At 40.1% G+C, this 16,424-nt stretch overlaps 2 protein-coding genes and 1 long non-coding RNA gene across 3 annotated transcripts in view; 1 reads left to right on the forward strand and 2 right to left on the reverse strand.

The window, feature by feature from the left end:
- Positions 1 to 229: 229 nt before the first annotated feature.
- LOC106934671 (trophoblast glycoprotein-like) lies at positions 230 to 4,983 on the reverse strand. The gene is made up of 2 exons (XM_015014714.1): positions 4,374 to 4,983; positions 230 to 3,890 (listed from the first exon to the last, which is right to left on the reverse strand). The coding sequence occupies exons 1-2, from the start codon at positions 4,625 to 4,627 to the stop codon at positions 3,041 to 3,043; spliced, it is 1,104 nt and encodes a 367-aa protein (XP_014870200.1). The 5' UTR covers positions 4,628 to 4,983; the 3' UTR covers positions 230 to 3,040.
- A 5,583-nt stretch (positions 4,984 to 10,566) lies between these two features.
- Positions 10,567 to 16,032, reverse strand: tmem222b (transmembrane protein 222b). The gene is made up of 6 exons (XM_015014713.1): positions 15,855 to 16,032; positions 14,372 to 14,456; positions 13,859 to 13,890; positions 13,687 to 13,783; positions 13,467 to 13,597; positions 10,567 to 10,993 (listed from the first exon to the last, which is right to left on the reverse strand). The coding sequence occupies exons 1-6, from the start codon at positions 15,971 to 15,973 to the stop codon at positions 10,906 to 10,908; spliced, it is 552 nt and encodes a 183-aa protein (XP_014870199.1). The 5' UTR covers positions 15,974 to 16,032; the 3' UTR covers positions 10,567 to 10,905.
- LOC106934670 (uncharacterized) overlaps positions 14,422 to 16,424 on the forward strand; it is an 11,134-nt gene continuing 9,131 nt past the window's right edge. The window contains exon 1 of the long non-coding RNA XR_001421743.1: positions 14,422 to 14,655. This is a non-coding gene — a long non-coding RNA (uncharacterized LOC106934670). The remainder of the gene's footprint in view (positions 14,656 to 16,424) is intronic.

Raw genomic sequence — 16,424 nt, forward strand, 5'->3', positions numbered from 1 at the left:
ATTTTTTTGCGCACATTTGTAATGGAAATGCAGTTCCAGTTTAATTGACGGCTGAGCTGGCTAGCATCGGATTTTTTGACATCTTACAATCTGCACCATGAATCCTACAATAATACACACCGATTTAGCATTAACACAAATGCTAACATATGTCTGAAAGGACCAAACAAATACATTCTTTAATCTTTATGCTACATTATACAAACTTTGTGCTGATAAAGATTCCTTCTTTTTGGGATGACTGCAAGTGAAAATGAAACTGAAAGCATGACCAATTATCTGACCACAATTGACCACTGTAAAATCCACACCCTTCATCCCAGTTCTCATCCACTATTCATGGCCAGGGGTGCAGCCATACTTCAAACATATGACATCCTTTGAATTTTCACAAAATCCACTTCATGTTCTGATGCTTAAATCTGCCTAACAATGTTTTTTAATGTGCTAACATACATGGCAATACAGGACACAATGTCATGGCACTTTAACAAACACAAGATAACACAATAATGTCCATTCAAGCTCTTAAAATAGCATGTTTACAAATAAATAATGTACAAAGCTATGAGCCCCACTGGTTTAATGAAGTTCCTAACACCAGAGGTTTTCATAAAAAGTTCATATCTGCCACATTTAGGACTGTTTTTTTCTTACTCAGCAACCATCCTTAGTACTAAACCTGGACTTTTTTCGTTGGAATTCCGACTTTAGGTTGGGTTCTCCATAGATTTCCCACTGGAAACTGGAAAAATCTGATCACCAAGTACAAATAGGATATACACAGTTAACATTGCTCCAGTGGTAAAAGGCAATGGTAGCAGAGAAAATTCCTTGGGTTCTGATTTTTAAAATGTGCTTTTTACTGGTAGTTCCTGTAGTTACATGTAGCAGAAAAAATGTCATATTGCAGCAAGTAGAAAAGGGAATAAAAGTCACAGGAGACTAATATGGGCTAACAGCTAGCCAGGAATCTGTAGAACACAAAGCTGTGTTAGCCCATAATAAAGATCCAGCGATGTTGTCACAGTTGAAGCAGCCAGTGACGTAAATACAAGTAATTATTATCGCAGTAAAAAGACTCCTTAGATGCAGTATGTGGTAGGATATTGTTCATTTTGTGAGATATTTGTTAAAACTGTCACCATGTTGTGACAGTATGCTATGAGACAGACAATCTGTGAAAAATCAAGCTTCTCCGCCTTCTCCAACTGCTAACTAGAAACAATCAATCAGAGCCAGGAGGCGGGACTTAGCGCTGTCAATCACCCTTAGTGTGGCGCTGCTCATTCTCTGATTCCCTCCCTTCCTTTCTCTCTGCTACCATGCAGCTTCTTCCTGTTAACAGAACCTGTAGAGAATGCTAAGGCTAGTTAGCATGGCCACTTCATGTTGCGGTAAGTTGTTTCTCCGCCATTAGCACATTGAGCAGCAAGTACGTGAGGATGATTGACGGCGCTAAGGCTGGTTCTGATTGGTTCTTTTTGACTGAGAAAAGTAAATTTCTTCATATTGCAATAGAGGTCACATCGATCTTTTCTCAGATTATCTCTCATATTATTACACAAACACAACATGGTTACAGTTTTAGCATATATATAAAAAACATATATATTTTTAAATGTGCATACTGCAGGTTTAAAGTAATATTTTAATTTTATCTACATGTTTTTTTCTGAAGAGAAGTGATAAACAGGTTTTCCAGAGCTCCAACTTGAATGTGACATCATACACAAATGATATAATCCATTACTTGAATAAATAGCATTCAAGTAATACAATATGGGATTTTTTTTTTTTTTTACCTGTTAGCGTTACCATATTATGATCATTTTTTCTTGATTGTCCAGACAGAAAAGCCTTCTGAGTGCTGCTTACTGTTGTTAAGATGCTCTCTGCTTGTAACACAGCTTCAAAAAGAAGAAAACCCCCCGTAATACTCTATGGTTCCACATTGAAGCTTGTGAAGCCCTGACTTTGTTGATCCATTTGACCAGCTGTTAGCGTTCCGCCGCTCTGGCGATTTTGTTTCTTCTCTCCAAACTGGCTGCAATATGACATCTTTGCTATGATAGGTAAGAACGTTGTCACTGACAACAACTTCATAGAACCTCGCTTTTTAGGAAATCTAAACTAACCCTTTAAAGCACATATACCTCCGTCTTCACCAAGCCGCTTGAAAAGACCTCGTGAATGAAACAATGTGGCTGGTGTTTCAGAATCATCTGTATCTTATCATTGCAGGGAGGAAAAGCCCCTTAAACAGAAAAACGTGGAGAGCCAGACCTTTTTTTCTTCTTCTTCTTTTTTTCCTTCAAAGCGCCTCCAGAGCGAGGGCTGTTGTCTTTAAGGAGGAGGGGAAGAAAGAGGAGTGGGGGGGGTTACTTTCAGCGGCTTCAGCTCGGGGCTGGTTCTCATCATTTTGACAATAAAACTCAAGGAGTTGAAACAAAGCAAAGTTTCACGAAAAAGAGAAAGAGGGAGGGAGGGAAGGGGCAGGGAGATTTCCGCTGGCCTGTGCTGAATTGTCTTCTCCACTTCTAATCCAACAGCCAAAGAGGGGCAAAGTGGTGATTTTAAGAGGAGCTTTGGGGGGTGGGGGGAGAAAAAGCTTTGGGTGGCTTAATTCCTCTCTGGCACCCTGGGGTAAGAGGCCGGAGGGACCAAAGGGCTTCAAAGGGATCAAAGATGAATGAGTGATTGTGCTTTAAATTCCCAAAGGTTTGTTTTCATAGTGTCTGAATTTTATTGCAGTTCTGTTACTCCCGCCTCCCACTTCCCTTCCTTTTCCATGAGATCTGTTTGATTCACAAATTTAAAAAAACAATACTGAGCTCACTTCAGGCACTTACTTTTGCTTCTTGAAAGTGTCAAACATCTCCATTTGACTGAGTGCATGCTTCAATCAAGGTGTTGTTGTTTAAGATATATTTACAGGCACGTCTGTACATAATTTTTTTTTTTTTTTTTTTACATTCTGCAACTGATAAACGAATTAGGAGAAAGAGTTTCTTGCGGATGCAGCGCAGCGATCGTCCTCTCATGCGTCAGCGCTTGTGGAGACTTGTGATAACCTGGGGTCGGAGTCTATCTCGAAGCGGTAGTGGTAGCCCTCCCAGACCTCCCTGCAGGCGTCCCGCATGTCATATACACGCTTCTTGATTCCCTTGCGGTTGAGGTAAAGTACAAAGAGGAAAATGAGGCCTATGAAGCCCAGAACGATTCCCAAGAAGACATAAGAGGTCTGCAAAGCGAGATCTGCCCCCACGTCTCTCTGCTGGCATTCCAGAGTCAGCATACCCACTGTGAGAATGGATGTGTTCCTCATGCTGGGAGGGAAGGCGCACAGGAGGCCCTCAGCATCCCTGACGCGATCCTGGGATCTGTTGAGCCATTGCGCAAAGGGTTCAATGCCGCAGGTGCATGTGAACGGGTTCTTCCCCAGAAGCAGAGACGCTCGGGGAAGGGAGTCCAACTCTTGCAAGCCTTCGTCGGTGAAGGTCTTGAGGGCATTGAGTGTGAGGTCAAGCTCCTCCAGGCTCTCCAGACCTGAGAGGGCGAGGCTGCGGATGGCCACCAGAGAGTTGTTGGAGAGCTGGAGCCGGCGCAGGCCGTACATGCGGGAGAAGGTGTGCGAGGGCAGGTAGATGAGGCTGTTGTCAGACAAGTCCAGGACCTGTAGGTTCGCCATGGAGATCCTCTGGAGGGAGGCGGCCAGGTCCATCACGAACGAGTAGTTGTAGAGGGCTCGGCTGAGGTTGAGCTCTCGCAGCGACTGGCTGATGTTGCTGAAGGCTTCGGGGTGAATGACGGTCAGCTGGTTGTTGCTCAGATCCAGAGAGCGAAGGCGGAGAAGTCCGGAGAAGGTGTGGAATTCCATCTCTAAAATTCTGGGTCGGAAGAAAAGCATGACGTACAGGTCAAACTTCAAAGCACAGTTCCAGAGGAAGTCTGGATGAAAGTATGTCTTTACACAAAGAAGTACCCTGAGTCATGGATTCAACACTCTTGACTCTTCATCTTATGAAGAGTCGAGTGTTCTAATGCCACAGAGAAAAATGATAATCCACTACCTTGGATTACTTGCTCAGTTCAATAAAATGTTTGCATATTGTTCTAATTGACAGCAAATGTTATCTTGAGGCACTTTAAAAGCCAATTACATGTTCAGTTATGCAGAAATACACAATCCAGATTTATGTGATACAATCCAGTCATATAGACAGATTAGACTAAATGGCCCACAGCCTTTTCTAATCTCAAATGTATGACAACACAGACTAATTCAACTCATAATGCCAACTTAAAAGTTATGTATGTAAGAACGTTCAGCCATTTGCATTGGATCGGTGGTTTTTATAGCAGTATCTTACCTGTTGTTGCTCAGGGAGAGGTTGGTCACGTTATCCAGACCTCTGAAAGACCCCGGACCGATTCGGCTGATCTGATTCCCAGTTATAAACAGATTCCTTGTGTATCCCGGGATCCCGGTCGGGATACTCCTCAGGTCTTTGGAGACGCACTTGACGGTTTGCGCCGCTTCCGAGCACTCGCAGCGCGGAGGGCACGACGCGTAAACGGAGGCGAGGAGCGCGCAGAAAACAAAGCGGCTCGTCAGGTGCAGCATGTTGGAGTGAAGTCAAAAAGTAACGGGAGCGAACAAGACGAAATCAGGAGGAAAATAGATTACTGGGGGCAAAGGAGGAGGGGAACAGGATGAAAGAATCAGCTTCTCCGACACGCCAACATCGCGAGTTCAGTTGTCCCGGCTGGGAATGCGCCTTCAACTTCGCATGTCTGCAGAAAGTGCGGTCCGGAGGCTGGGTCTGATTTCCATGAAAACAGAACTGGGGGTCGTGCCGATCACAGGGGAGGGGAGGCCGTTTGATCCTCAGAGCGGGGCGTCGCTTCTTCCCCCAACAATACAGTTAAAAGGACCATCGACTGGTGCGATGATGATCTGCGGGGAGGGGCTTCTCTCTCTCCCGCCTGACCAGATCCACAAGGAAGGAGAGGGGCTGGAGATGCCAGGGTTCCGGTTGTCTCATTTAAATTTCCCCCAGAACCTAACGCGTGGTCCGGCACTGTTACATTAGGCCAACAGTATGACTACCCGAGCCTAAATCTGGATTTTTAAATGTGGACATACATTTATCATAAAATTTGCATTATAGTCAGGGCCGGATTTCCAAGGATGTGGGGCCCTGGGCTCAGGGCCCCACATCCACCAAGAGATTTGGTGTCTTTTCCACGACAGAAAGATTCTCCTTCTAATACAAATTCCAATAGAACAATAGTTCTGCAGATAAGTGGGTATGAATTAATGTATGGTATATTTATTACATCTGCTAAGAAGTGGCTCCATGTTGTCCTTCAAATAATTACTATAACTTCATACTTAAGTAGTCCCATAAATATTAATACAGTTCACCTGATATGGACCTTTGAGATTTATATCAAAAGTGATGCAAAACATGTATTCATTTTAAAAAAGAAGAAAAAACATCTTTGGTGCCCCCTTAAAATTGTGGCCCTGGGATATTTCCCTTTTAAAGCTGCAGTGTGTAATTTTTACAAAAATGTTTTTCCCCTATTTAAAACTGTCACCATGTTGTGACAATATGGTATGAGATAAACTGATTTTAAAAAATCAAGCTACTATTTCTACCATTACTAATTCACAGCTTCTGGTCAAAAAGAACCAATCAGAGCAGGAGGAGGGTCTTAATGCTATCAATCATCCTCCTGCGTTTGCTGCTTGGTGTACTAGTGGTGTAAAAACAATTTACCATTAAAGAAAAACCATTTACTCGCAGTCATTGTTAGCTATGCTAACTAGCATTAGCATTCATGGCAGGCTATGCTGTGGTGAATCAGCTGTAGTTCAGGAAAGAGCAAGTGGGATGGGTTGAGCATGAGAGTGACTGACAGCGCTAAGGACCTCCTCCCGGCTCTGATTGGCCGTTTCTGACTGAGTGGTGTATTTCTGTAGTTGGTACTAGGAGAATCAGGAGTTCTTTCATCCCACAGATTATCTGTCTTATACTGTCACAACAGAACTTTAACAAATATCTAAGAAATGTAACTTTTTTAAATAAAACTTTCCAAAGTCTGGCCCAATATGCAGGATAATCTCCTCTGAACGGGACTGTTGGCCACTTACAAAGGGACGAATACGTCCTCATGGTCGATGTGTATTCTGACAGCTTCTAACCATTTTTGATGGGAATCACTCCTGAGCGTATAAATAGAAACTCGAAGAGGAGGAAGAGAAGTTGTCAACCTTCAAGCTGACAGCCCTGATGAAACACAGCGCTCATAATTCAATGATGGAAACCCAAAAGGAGGGGAGGAAAAAAAAGAAAAGGCCCACACATTGCTAGAATAATAGACATCTTTATTGGTGTTACAGCTGTTCACACAGTCACTTTCTGAATTTTGGAGAATTCTCAGCAGCAAGAAAGATATCTGGAGAATCGGAACAACACAAGAGTTTGAGTCAATAGACTCGTGTTAAGTGTGTAACAAGTGAATGGCGGCACTAGTAACGCCATCCCGACTGTCTTTTGTCCGCAGACTGGAACGGCGGGACAGCAGGTCCCCACATTCCTGGACCTGGCTCCTGGATACGGAAAGGCACCACAGCAGGCAACACCTAAGACCGCTTCAATGATCTCCACACAGTACTGCATTCCTGTGCAGGACTTCCTACAAAGAAGCCACCTCTCCTCTGTTTTATGCACAAGTAAGCTCCTATATGACAGGCAGTTATTATAAGGCGATCTCAAAAGAGCTGGATATTTATTTCCTCTAATAGCAACGAATGAGCATCTTTTCTAATCCAGCTAATGGAAACAAGAAACCACATTTTGACTTAAGCATAAATGAAAAGTGCTAGATATTTTAAAAAGGTGACCTTTCTTTCAATAATGTTTCCCAAATCGACCCGACCCTGAAAGCAAGATGTCTCAGAACATAGGAGTGTCCGAAAAATATTGGGAAAGATTCTTAACTGCAAATGATCTTGTTAATCAACGTAGGGTTGGGTGATATGATTAAAAAATAAAACATGATTTTATTTTTTTATCCAAAACTCAACTCGATTTCCGATTTTTATTTTTTCTCCTTTGTTTTTGTTTTTTTTAAATCACATACATATAAAAAGAAAGAAATGACAGAAGATATCTTGAAAAGATCTAAAATAAACCAACTGGCTTTTGTTATTTAATTCAATGTCGAAACAAACATTAGCTATAAAACATGTTTGTCAAAATCATCACTCTGAACTATGGAAGTCCAGGGAGAAAAAAGGATTTTCCAAAAATTACATCTTCAAAACCAGAAAATTCAATCAAATTGATCAAATCAACTTACTGCCCAGCCCTAAAGCAACATAATAAATGCAAGAGAGGCAAACGCGTTTTTCTTTTTTATCCTGAAATTGATTACTTGGACTCTACAACAGTGCGTCTTTTTCTGTGTTTTTCTGCGTTTTTCTGCTTTGATCTAAGCAGCACTAATAGAGACGGTCTGCAGCTGCAGATGATGAAACATTACTGCTGTCTCCACTTAAGTGCAGATGATTAACTCAAATTTGTCATCAACTCTGATTAAAGATAATTAGCTATTCCATACCCGCAAGAAACAGAGAAATATACAGCACTAAATTAAAAGCACTACAAAAGTATTTACACACCTTGAACATTTTCCACATTTTTTTCCACATTAAAAATCAGAAAAGACTGAGTTTAACAGGATGTTATTCCATAGAGCAGAGGGTCTGCAACCTGTGGCTTTTTGAACCTTCCACAATTTCTCTCAATTTGGCTGAAAAAGTGGAAAAAAACAAACACAAAAACACCACTTAAAAAAAATTATATATATATATATATATATATATATATATATATTGCTCAAAAAAATAAAGGGAACATTTCACTTTAATTTTGTGTGTGGTTCCAAATCCAGGCCTCCATTGGTTAATAAATTTGATTTCCATTGATGATTTTTGTGTGATTTTGTTGTCAGCACATTCAACTTTGTACAGAACAAAGTATTCAATGAGAATATTTCATTCATTCAGATCTAGGATGTGGTATTTGAGTGTTCCCTTTATTTTTTTGAGCAGTGTACATATATATAAATGCAAATAGAGAACTTTAGGGGCTTTTTTGCAGACAGAATGAGTGAAGTAACAGTAATATTTAATTTTTCCTCATCATTGAGTGGTAAACTTTTTTGTGTAAATAATTAATTCCATAACATTTGTGGCTATAAACGAGTTTCATTCAGTTGGACTGGGGGCAAAAATGGTTCTTTGGTTTGTAAAGGTGGCCGACTCCTTGAATAGACCAAATGGTGAGACTCACCGCAGCACTATGCTGCCATCACCGTGTTCCTCCTCTCTAGTGTTGTCTATTGCATACAAGCCAACTGCAGATCCTGCTTGGATTGTGGGAAGGTTCAAGAGGTGTGAATACTTTTCACAAGGTTGAAGAGGCAGGGACGATTATGAAAGACGACTTTCAATTTCAAACCTTTTTCCTGCATGCATGCGACACACACATGCAGCCATGCAAGTGCATGCTCTTCCCAATAAAATATGTAAAAAGTAGCACACAGTCTGTTTTAGGCACGGCTCTGCTGCAACCGTCAGCAGATGATAAACACAAACATGGAATACAAAGTACAATTTTAGTGTAAATGACTAAGATTTAAAAAGTCAAGGTCATGTTTTTACAAAATGCCCATTAAAATGGGGAGTCAAATATTTACAGGCAAGAGAGGCAAATTGTACACTTGAATGTAGGACGGAGTGTTAGGGCCAGGCACAGAAAAAAAGCTAATTATGAGAAAAAGTCACATATTATGAGAACAAAGTCACAATATTGCAAGAATAAAGACATACGGCAGCAAGTCGGAGTAATGTAAGAACAAAGTTGCAATAACACAAATTCAGAATATTACGAGAATATGGTCGCAATATGAAAAAAAGGTGGAGTAGCACAAAAATGTATTTGCATATTACCAGAATAAAGTGAGAATAACGTCTAAATTTATACGAGACAAAAGTCGTAACGAGAAGAAAAGTCATGACAATCAAACCAGAGTGATATGGGAATATCCATCCATCCATTTTCTAACACCCTTGTCCCTTAGTGAGGTCAGGAGGTGCTGGTGCCTAACTCCAGCTAACATTCTGGGCGAGAGGTGGGGTCATCCTGGACAGGTCGCCAGTCTGTCGCAGGATATGGGAATAAAAAAATGACAAAAAGGCAGAAGTTGCAATAATACAAAGAAAAGAAATCGTAGTATTAGACAAATCTCGTATGACAAAGTCAAAACGATACGAGAATAAACTCATAATCTGAATAAAATTATAATATTAGAATGAAGTAGTAATGTTATGATAACTCCTACAGGAAAAAATAATTTAAAAATTAATAAAATGAGCAACGCTGGGCATCTTGTGAAGTCATACTTTGGATTTGGATTTACAAAGAAGACAAAGTCTGAACACATCAGCATTAAAATATCATCAGGAGCAGGACTTTGAAACAATTGTCATTTTAAGACTTCCTTCTGATAATATTGCATCTTTATTCTACTAATATGACTTCATTGTCAAAATGTTAAGAAAAAACATATTGCGTATTCTGGCCCTAATACTCCGTCATATGAATCAAGGCCCTGTGAGCCAGATGATGTTTAGAAACAAGTACTGTCTCATCGTCTGTCTCGACCTTACAGGATGTTGGTCGGGTTGAATTTAAACTTTAAAAAGGTGGTCCTGATATTTCCCAAAGACTTTCAGCTCTGAACTGCTGAGCCGGTAAAGCAGCAGGAAGTGGCGGCGCTCGCTGAAACACTGAGCGATGGTTGGCGAGTGTGAAAAACCTGAGAATCCTGGCTACCTGCTGCTGCTGCTGGGAGAGAGGGAGAGAGAGCTCCACGCTCCTTTGTCTCCGTTTGCAAACAATGACATGATTTGAGTCTGCCCCCTCTACCCCAACAGCCATGGCAACGGATTTGTAGTGCCAACTGTCATGAAGACCTAACATTTAATAGGGGGGAAAAAAAAAATGCAGAATGCTGAAAATGCCACAACGTGGAAGAGATCTGCGATACCGGTCATGAATCAGGCACTGACTCTGATTTCTGTGTGAAAAATCAGTAATGAGCAGAAAGAAAACATCTGAGTGGGTTTGTGGAGGGTCAGCCCAGAGACATCTATCACAGACACATTCACCAAGGTTGCTACAATCGTCGCAGTGATGAGCTGTTGCTAACAGCACTGTGAGGTTAGACGTGTTCAAGGAATCTTTAAGAAAATATCTCTCAGAAGATGCCGACTTGCTCAGTGTGTCGTATACAGATAGGAAAATACGCTCATGTTGCTGTGGAAGAGCTACATTAGATCAAGTATGAAATGCTAGAAAGTCGCGATAAGGCAGCTAATGACGTTTGTGCTCCACGTATAAAAATGGCTTTCTGGAAGCACTGAAGATATCAGGTAAACAACCCCATCAGTCTGAAAGCAAGGCATGAACTCTACTACACCAGAACTTCTTTACAATTAGTGTGAAGCTGTTATTGTCGAATGTACAATAGCTGGAATTCATAAAAATGCATATGTGTGAATGGATATCAATCGTTGAGGTATTACAGCTTCGGCACTGCAGTGAGAAAAATAAAATAAAGACGTTTCCTGTGTGGAAGTCCTCTCCCAGAGGTAGGCAGGCTTTAGGTCCTCGGTTACTGTAGCTCGACGCGGCGACGCCGTTCTTCAAAAGGTGGTTCGTGTTTGGTCGTGGCGCCGCAGTATGGAGGGCGGGGCGGATCGTGTGGATGTCGCACGCCGTGTCCGCCGCCTCGCCAGGCCCCCTGCCCGGCCCCCTGCCCCGGTCATCGGATGTTGACGACGAGAGCAACTGTGAGGACGATGCCCACGAGCAACAAGAACGGCAGCCAGGTCTTCAGAACGCCCGCGCAGCTGGACAGAGCACAGAGAACAAGCTGAGGACAGCCGAGTTTATGCTGCTGCAGAAAGATCAAACAGAGTAAACATCGCAGAGGGATGATAAGCTTCCAGGATTGATGGACACACGCTGCGCTTTCATTTCAATTCTCATGTTAACATGGTAACGAGTCGATATCATGAAACCAACCGCTGTAACCTGAGTGAAGTTGTCCCCCCTGCCTTCTTCAAATCTAAAGAAACTGATGTCAAATGTTTGTGCTTCATTTGTGCAGCAAAAATTTTGATTTATATTGCTTTACTTTGAAGACATTAATCAAAGTTTAAAGGTCAACCAGCTCCCACCCGCATATTACCCACATCTGACAAAATTGGTGTCAAACATTTGTGCAGCTAAATTTTTCGTTTGTGCTGCTGTCACTTTAAAAATACTAATAGATGTTTCCAGAGGTCATGAAAGGTCAACCAGCCCCTCCACCTTCTTCCAATCAGAGAGAAATTGTGTCGATCAACTCGACTACGCTTGTGCAGCAAAAAAATTTAGTTTGTGCCGCTTTTGCTTTGAAGAATGAAAGCTTAAAGGTCAAAAGGTCAGCCAGCACCCCCTCACCATCACCAAATCTAACAAAATTGCTGTCAAATGTTTGTGGTAAGTTTGTGCAGTAAAAAAAAAAAAAATTGAGTTTGTGCTGCTATAATTTTAACGATATTAATGAAAAAGTTTCCAGAGGTCCTCTACAGTCGATTACAATCTGGAATTTTGGAAGTAAAGTTAGGCATTTTACCTAAAAATCAAAAACAAAACATAACCTTTTGACTCAAAACATGAAACGAGGTTGAATTAACAGAAAACCATTTTTTGATTATGTTGTCATGCATTCTGATTGGTCGTTCCTTAAATAAGGCACTTCATGCTATTTTTTAGATCTTCCATCTATATTATATGCAGTAAAAACAGTTTTGCTGCTCAGTTGTTCAGGTTGCTGCTGTATGTAAAAGTTGCTATGAAATGTAGTTTTAAAAAAAAAAAAAAAAAAAAAACAGAACTCTACTAGAGGTGTAGCAGTTTCTTCCTGAGGTTTGCCCTATATAACTCATTATGCATCCTTAGAATCAGGGCGCCTTCCTTGCATCGTGGGACCCAGCAGGTTCAGACCCAGTGAAATCATGCCTGGACTCTCGGGATCCCACTGAGGAACAGCGTTTATTTTCTCCTGCTGGCTGTAAAGAAGCCAGCTGGACATTGTGGGCTTCTTGGATGGAAAAAAAATGATTCTGGTGTTTTAAGATACTGTCACTTTCCCTAATAAGATTAAAACTGACATAATTTCCTGATGGATTCAGGAAAGAAGTAGTTTTACTTCTCAGTTTTTCACATTTTGTCAAGTTGTGCCCACAAAATTTTCTGTATCTTGTTTGGTTTCTAACAGACCAATGTGACCAAACAGTAGATAAATATGACCAAACTCAAAGTACTCAGAAAATATCAATGCTTTAAAATGAAACACACAAGTGAAATTTATCGACATGTTTGTTATTTTTACGTGGATAACGACAAACTATTTGGATAAAACGAACGAGGTAGATTAATTTAGAAGCGCTTTTTGAACGCCGCTGTGATAGGCTAACACAAAGCAGACTATATGTTGTAAATTTCTGAATTTTTCTCTTGAAAAGATTTTGAAAACCACACCATTTTTTTTTCTTCTCTACTACCACAGACTTCTTTGTGTTGGTTTACAGTTTAATGCATGTAAATGGGGCTGCACAACATCCAAAAACGTGATTAAGATTCAGTTGTCGACCGATGAGTTTGATCTCTGCTGACAGTAAGTTTCTGTCAAAACTGTTAGCCAGATGCTAAAACTACAACCCACACTGTTAAATCCTGACCAGACAGGCTTTATTTATAGATGCTACTGTCTAACAGAGACATGTTCACAGTTCTGGGAAAATTTAATTTGGGGGCAGTTTTCCTTAGAATGATTCAAACATTGAATAATTCACCAATAAATGGACGCCAATCGGATCCCTTCCCAATTGCAAGAGGTGTCCCCCCAGGATGTCCCCTCAGCCCACCCCTCTTTGCCTTAGTGCTGGAGCCCGTTTGGCAGCACAGGGATGTTAAGTGTTTAACAATCGCCTTATACGCAGATGATGTCCTCATATTCCTTTCGTTCCATCAACTATCAATTTCTGTTAGGACGGAAATTCTTAATTAATTTAGTTACATTTCAGGCTATGATTCAATTGCTGTACATCGCAATGACAATATTGATTGTGATTAATACATGTTTTTCTGATGCGTTTATTCGTTCCTTCAGCAGTCTTTCTGAACTTTAGCATCTCGAACACATCAAGTTTGACCACTGACTGCAGGAAATGTTTATCCAGAAAATATAATATCTGACCAAAAATGCATCGAAGAAGTTTGTTATAATTTAAATACTGCATTGATGATGATGATGATGGAAGACCTCTGTCTTACCCGACATATTTTCCGTGGATGAATGAGAGAAGGCAGAGGTTCACCATGTTCCATGAGGTGCTGTTCTCGTATCGCATCAGATTCAGAGCCATGGCCACATGGGAGTGACAGTTGTCACAGCACAGGTTGTGCTTTACAAAAACAAAAACATTTCACCATTTTAGATTTCTCCCAGCGATCCGTAAATTAGATTAGAACCATAAAAGCAGCCTTTAGTTACCATCCTGTGCTTGTACTCCTCTGAGGCGTCGTGCACGGCCGTGTCCCAAGCGTTGGAGCCACTGGCGTAGACTTTACTCGCGTCGAGCATCCAGTACCTGCAGATCCAAAGAGGCGAGTTTGGATTTCATCGTTCCCATTAAGCGTTAGACATTGCTGAAGGACATGCTTACTTTGTAGGTCTCCCAAAAGCCATGTTGTCTTCCTGCAAAACGGAAACATTATTCATCCTTAACCCTTTTTTCTGATTTTACAAAAAACATGTTCAGGCATTTAGCAAATGGAAGAAATTTTGGATTATACTACAGTACAACACACTTAAATACACATAGTACACCTATTTGTTCAGTCAGTGCAATTAGGAGTATAACAGTCTAAGTGAAACAAATAAAGAAACTGAAACTGTCAAAAGATTGACTAACTTGGTCAAACGTGAAAAAAAAAAAAAACACAACAAACCTTCTTTCAAATAGTGCAATTAGGATTCTAAATATAATGTAAAATAAAAAATAAAAATTAGACTGAGTAGATCTGCCCTTATGGATCGGACACATTGTTATCGACACTTGATCTGAAATTTTTTTCAATGTCGGGGTCGATACAGTTAATATCAGATTGGTGCATCTTTGCCGACAACAAATATATCGGTTTCTTCTTTGTTTCAGAGCACCTGACTCATTACTCACCGAGACAAAGTACGGTCCAGCAAAGTCCCGGATAACTCCAGAGGAAGTGCAGATTCCCATGTGACCAATGAAAGGAAACAGCCATCTGGACGAGAAATGAGAGGGGGAAAGAAAAAATAAATAAATCCACAGGTATATTTATTTGCAGATCGATATTTGTGGAAGGATATTTTACACAGCAGATCTGAAGTCCACACCTGAGACACTGAGGAAGAAGCTGGATGTTGTTCTGTCACAGGAAAAGAACCCACATGTACCACTTACACTTTGGAAAACATCCAGAGGTAATTCTAAATAACCTTTATGACTAATTTTCTTTAGTCATAGAAAATTATCAGGGTTTTTTTTTGTTGCAAATTTATGACCATTCGACAGAAAATATCCAAGTTTTTTTCTTGTAAATATGTAAAATTAATGTAGATATTTCTACATTTCTTTTTTATACTTATTTTTATACTTTATACTTATACTCCATTGTAGCTTTATTAGACAACAGTAACTTAAAATGCCCATCAGAGCTATGCCTGAAGTGTAAAAAGTATGGATATGGTGGCTGACTTCATAGCAGTTTTGTCCAACCTTTATAGAAAATCGGCTTAAACATTATAGTCTGAGTGACTTAATATTGGAAATGCAATTAACAATAAGAGGAAATAAAGTACATATAGAAAACTTTTCCATACTTTATTCAATAATAATGAAAACCTGAACACTTTCAATTAAAATACGTTTTTAGACATTTCTAGATGAAACTGTATAAACACTCTTTAGTAAGAAAAAAGCCATTAGAAGTGTAAATAAACAGCCTACATGGTTCCCATACATTTTTCATTCCTATTCATATTCCAGACTCAAATTTCCAGAGGTAACAATCCAATTTGTAAAACATAAACTTTACTGGAAATATGTCTATTATTTCCTAGCTTTAAACATTAAACCAGCAAAAACTAACAAGAGCCGATCTTTTGCTTTTATCTATTCAAGTCCTGGTTCTTCTTCTTTAAACCCTATTGTTTTATAACGTTCATATGCTTTATCGTTGCCATTTTTGGTATTCAGTTTATTCTGTCAACACCTCACACTTACATATTTGTGGCCCCTGGTGGAGTCCCGACCCCAACTTCAGTCATTTTTGTCCGAGATTATTTTTTTCTTTTCAACCCAGAACAGAAAGTAGCATGAAATACGCTTAAAGCCTTTCGGATTTCCATGATTTCCATGTTGCTCACTTCCTGTTTATCATACTTCTAATTTACTGTTTAATTATTAATGTACTGGACCCATTATCTCACACATGGCAATAAGAACAGTCAAAGCGGCAGTAATGAGACTTTCTTTATTAATAAAGCGCAACAAACAGCAACAGGATGGTGCTGTTGTCCGATTTGTTAGCAGGCTAAGCTAATAAAGCTGTCACTTTCCTACAAGGTGCAGAGGTTTCCTTCAGTTAAAACAGACACAGACGCTGACGACCGGAACTCACGATAGCACGGGGATGGGTGTCCACACTATGCAGTAGGGAAAGCGGCTGATCTCCGGGGCGATTTTCTCTGACGCTATATGATAATTCTTCATGTTGTCATTTTCAACAACATCCGCCATAGCCAGCTGTGGAGTACGAACTTCATTTGTCTCATAGCAACTGCGTCAAGTTACCGCCCAAATCCAGGTCAGAAACCGGAATACACGGAATTCCTGATTTCACAATAAAAGTTTTCTGTAGTTCATATAGTTAATATGAAAGGTTATTTAAAGCTTATTTATGTTTTAGTTGTAGCAACTTAAATAGTTTAAATAACACTTAGCTTGTTTTTACTTGTCTATATGAAAATAGTTTAGTATTTCTATGACAATATATGCAAAAATGTTTTATTCTGAAAGGTGCAGAATAAAACACAAGTGTATTCCAAAGGAAATAAGTCGTTTTAATGCACAGAACAAAAGGCGGGTAGAGTTATTTTACTCTAACAGGAGGAGCATTACTTGAGCATGTTTCTTACTCAAATTAAAGTAAAAAGTAGTCATCCAAAAAAAAAAAAAAAAAAAAAAAAAA

Source organism: Poecilia latipinna, unplaced genomic scaffold (assembly GCF_001443285.1).
Source record: "Poecilia latipinna isolate Pla-1442-1.1 unplaced genomic scaffold, P_latipinna-1.0 Scaffold1840, whole genome shotgun sequence".
Classification (NCBI taxonomy): Eukaryota; Metazoa; Chordata; class Actinopteri; order Cyprinodontiformes; family Poeciliidae; genus Poecilia; species Poecilia latipinna.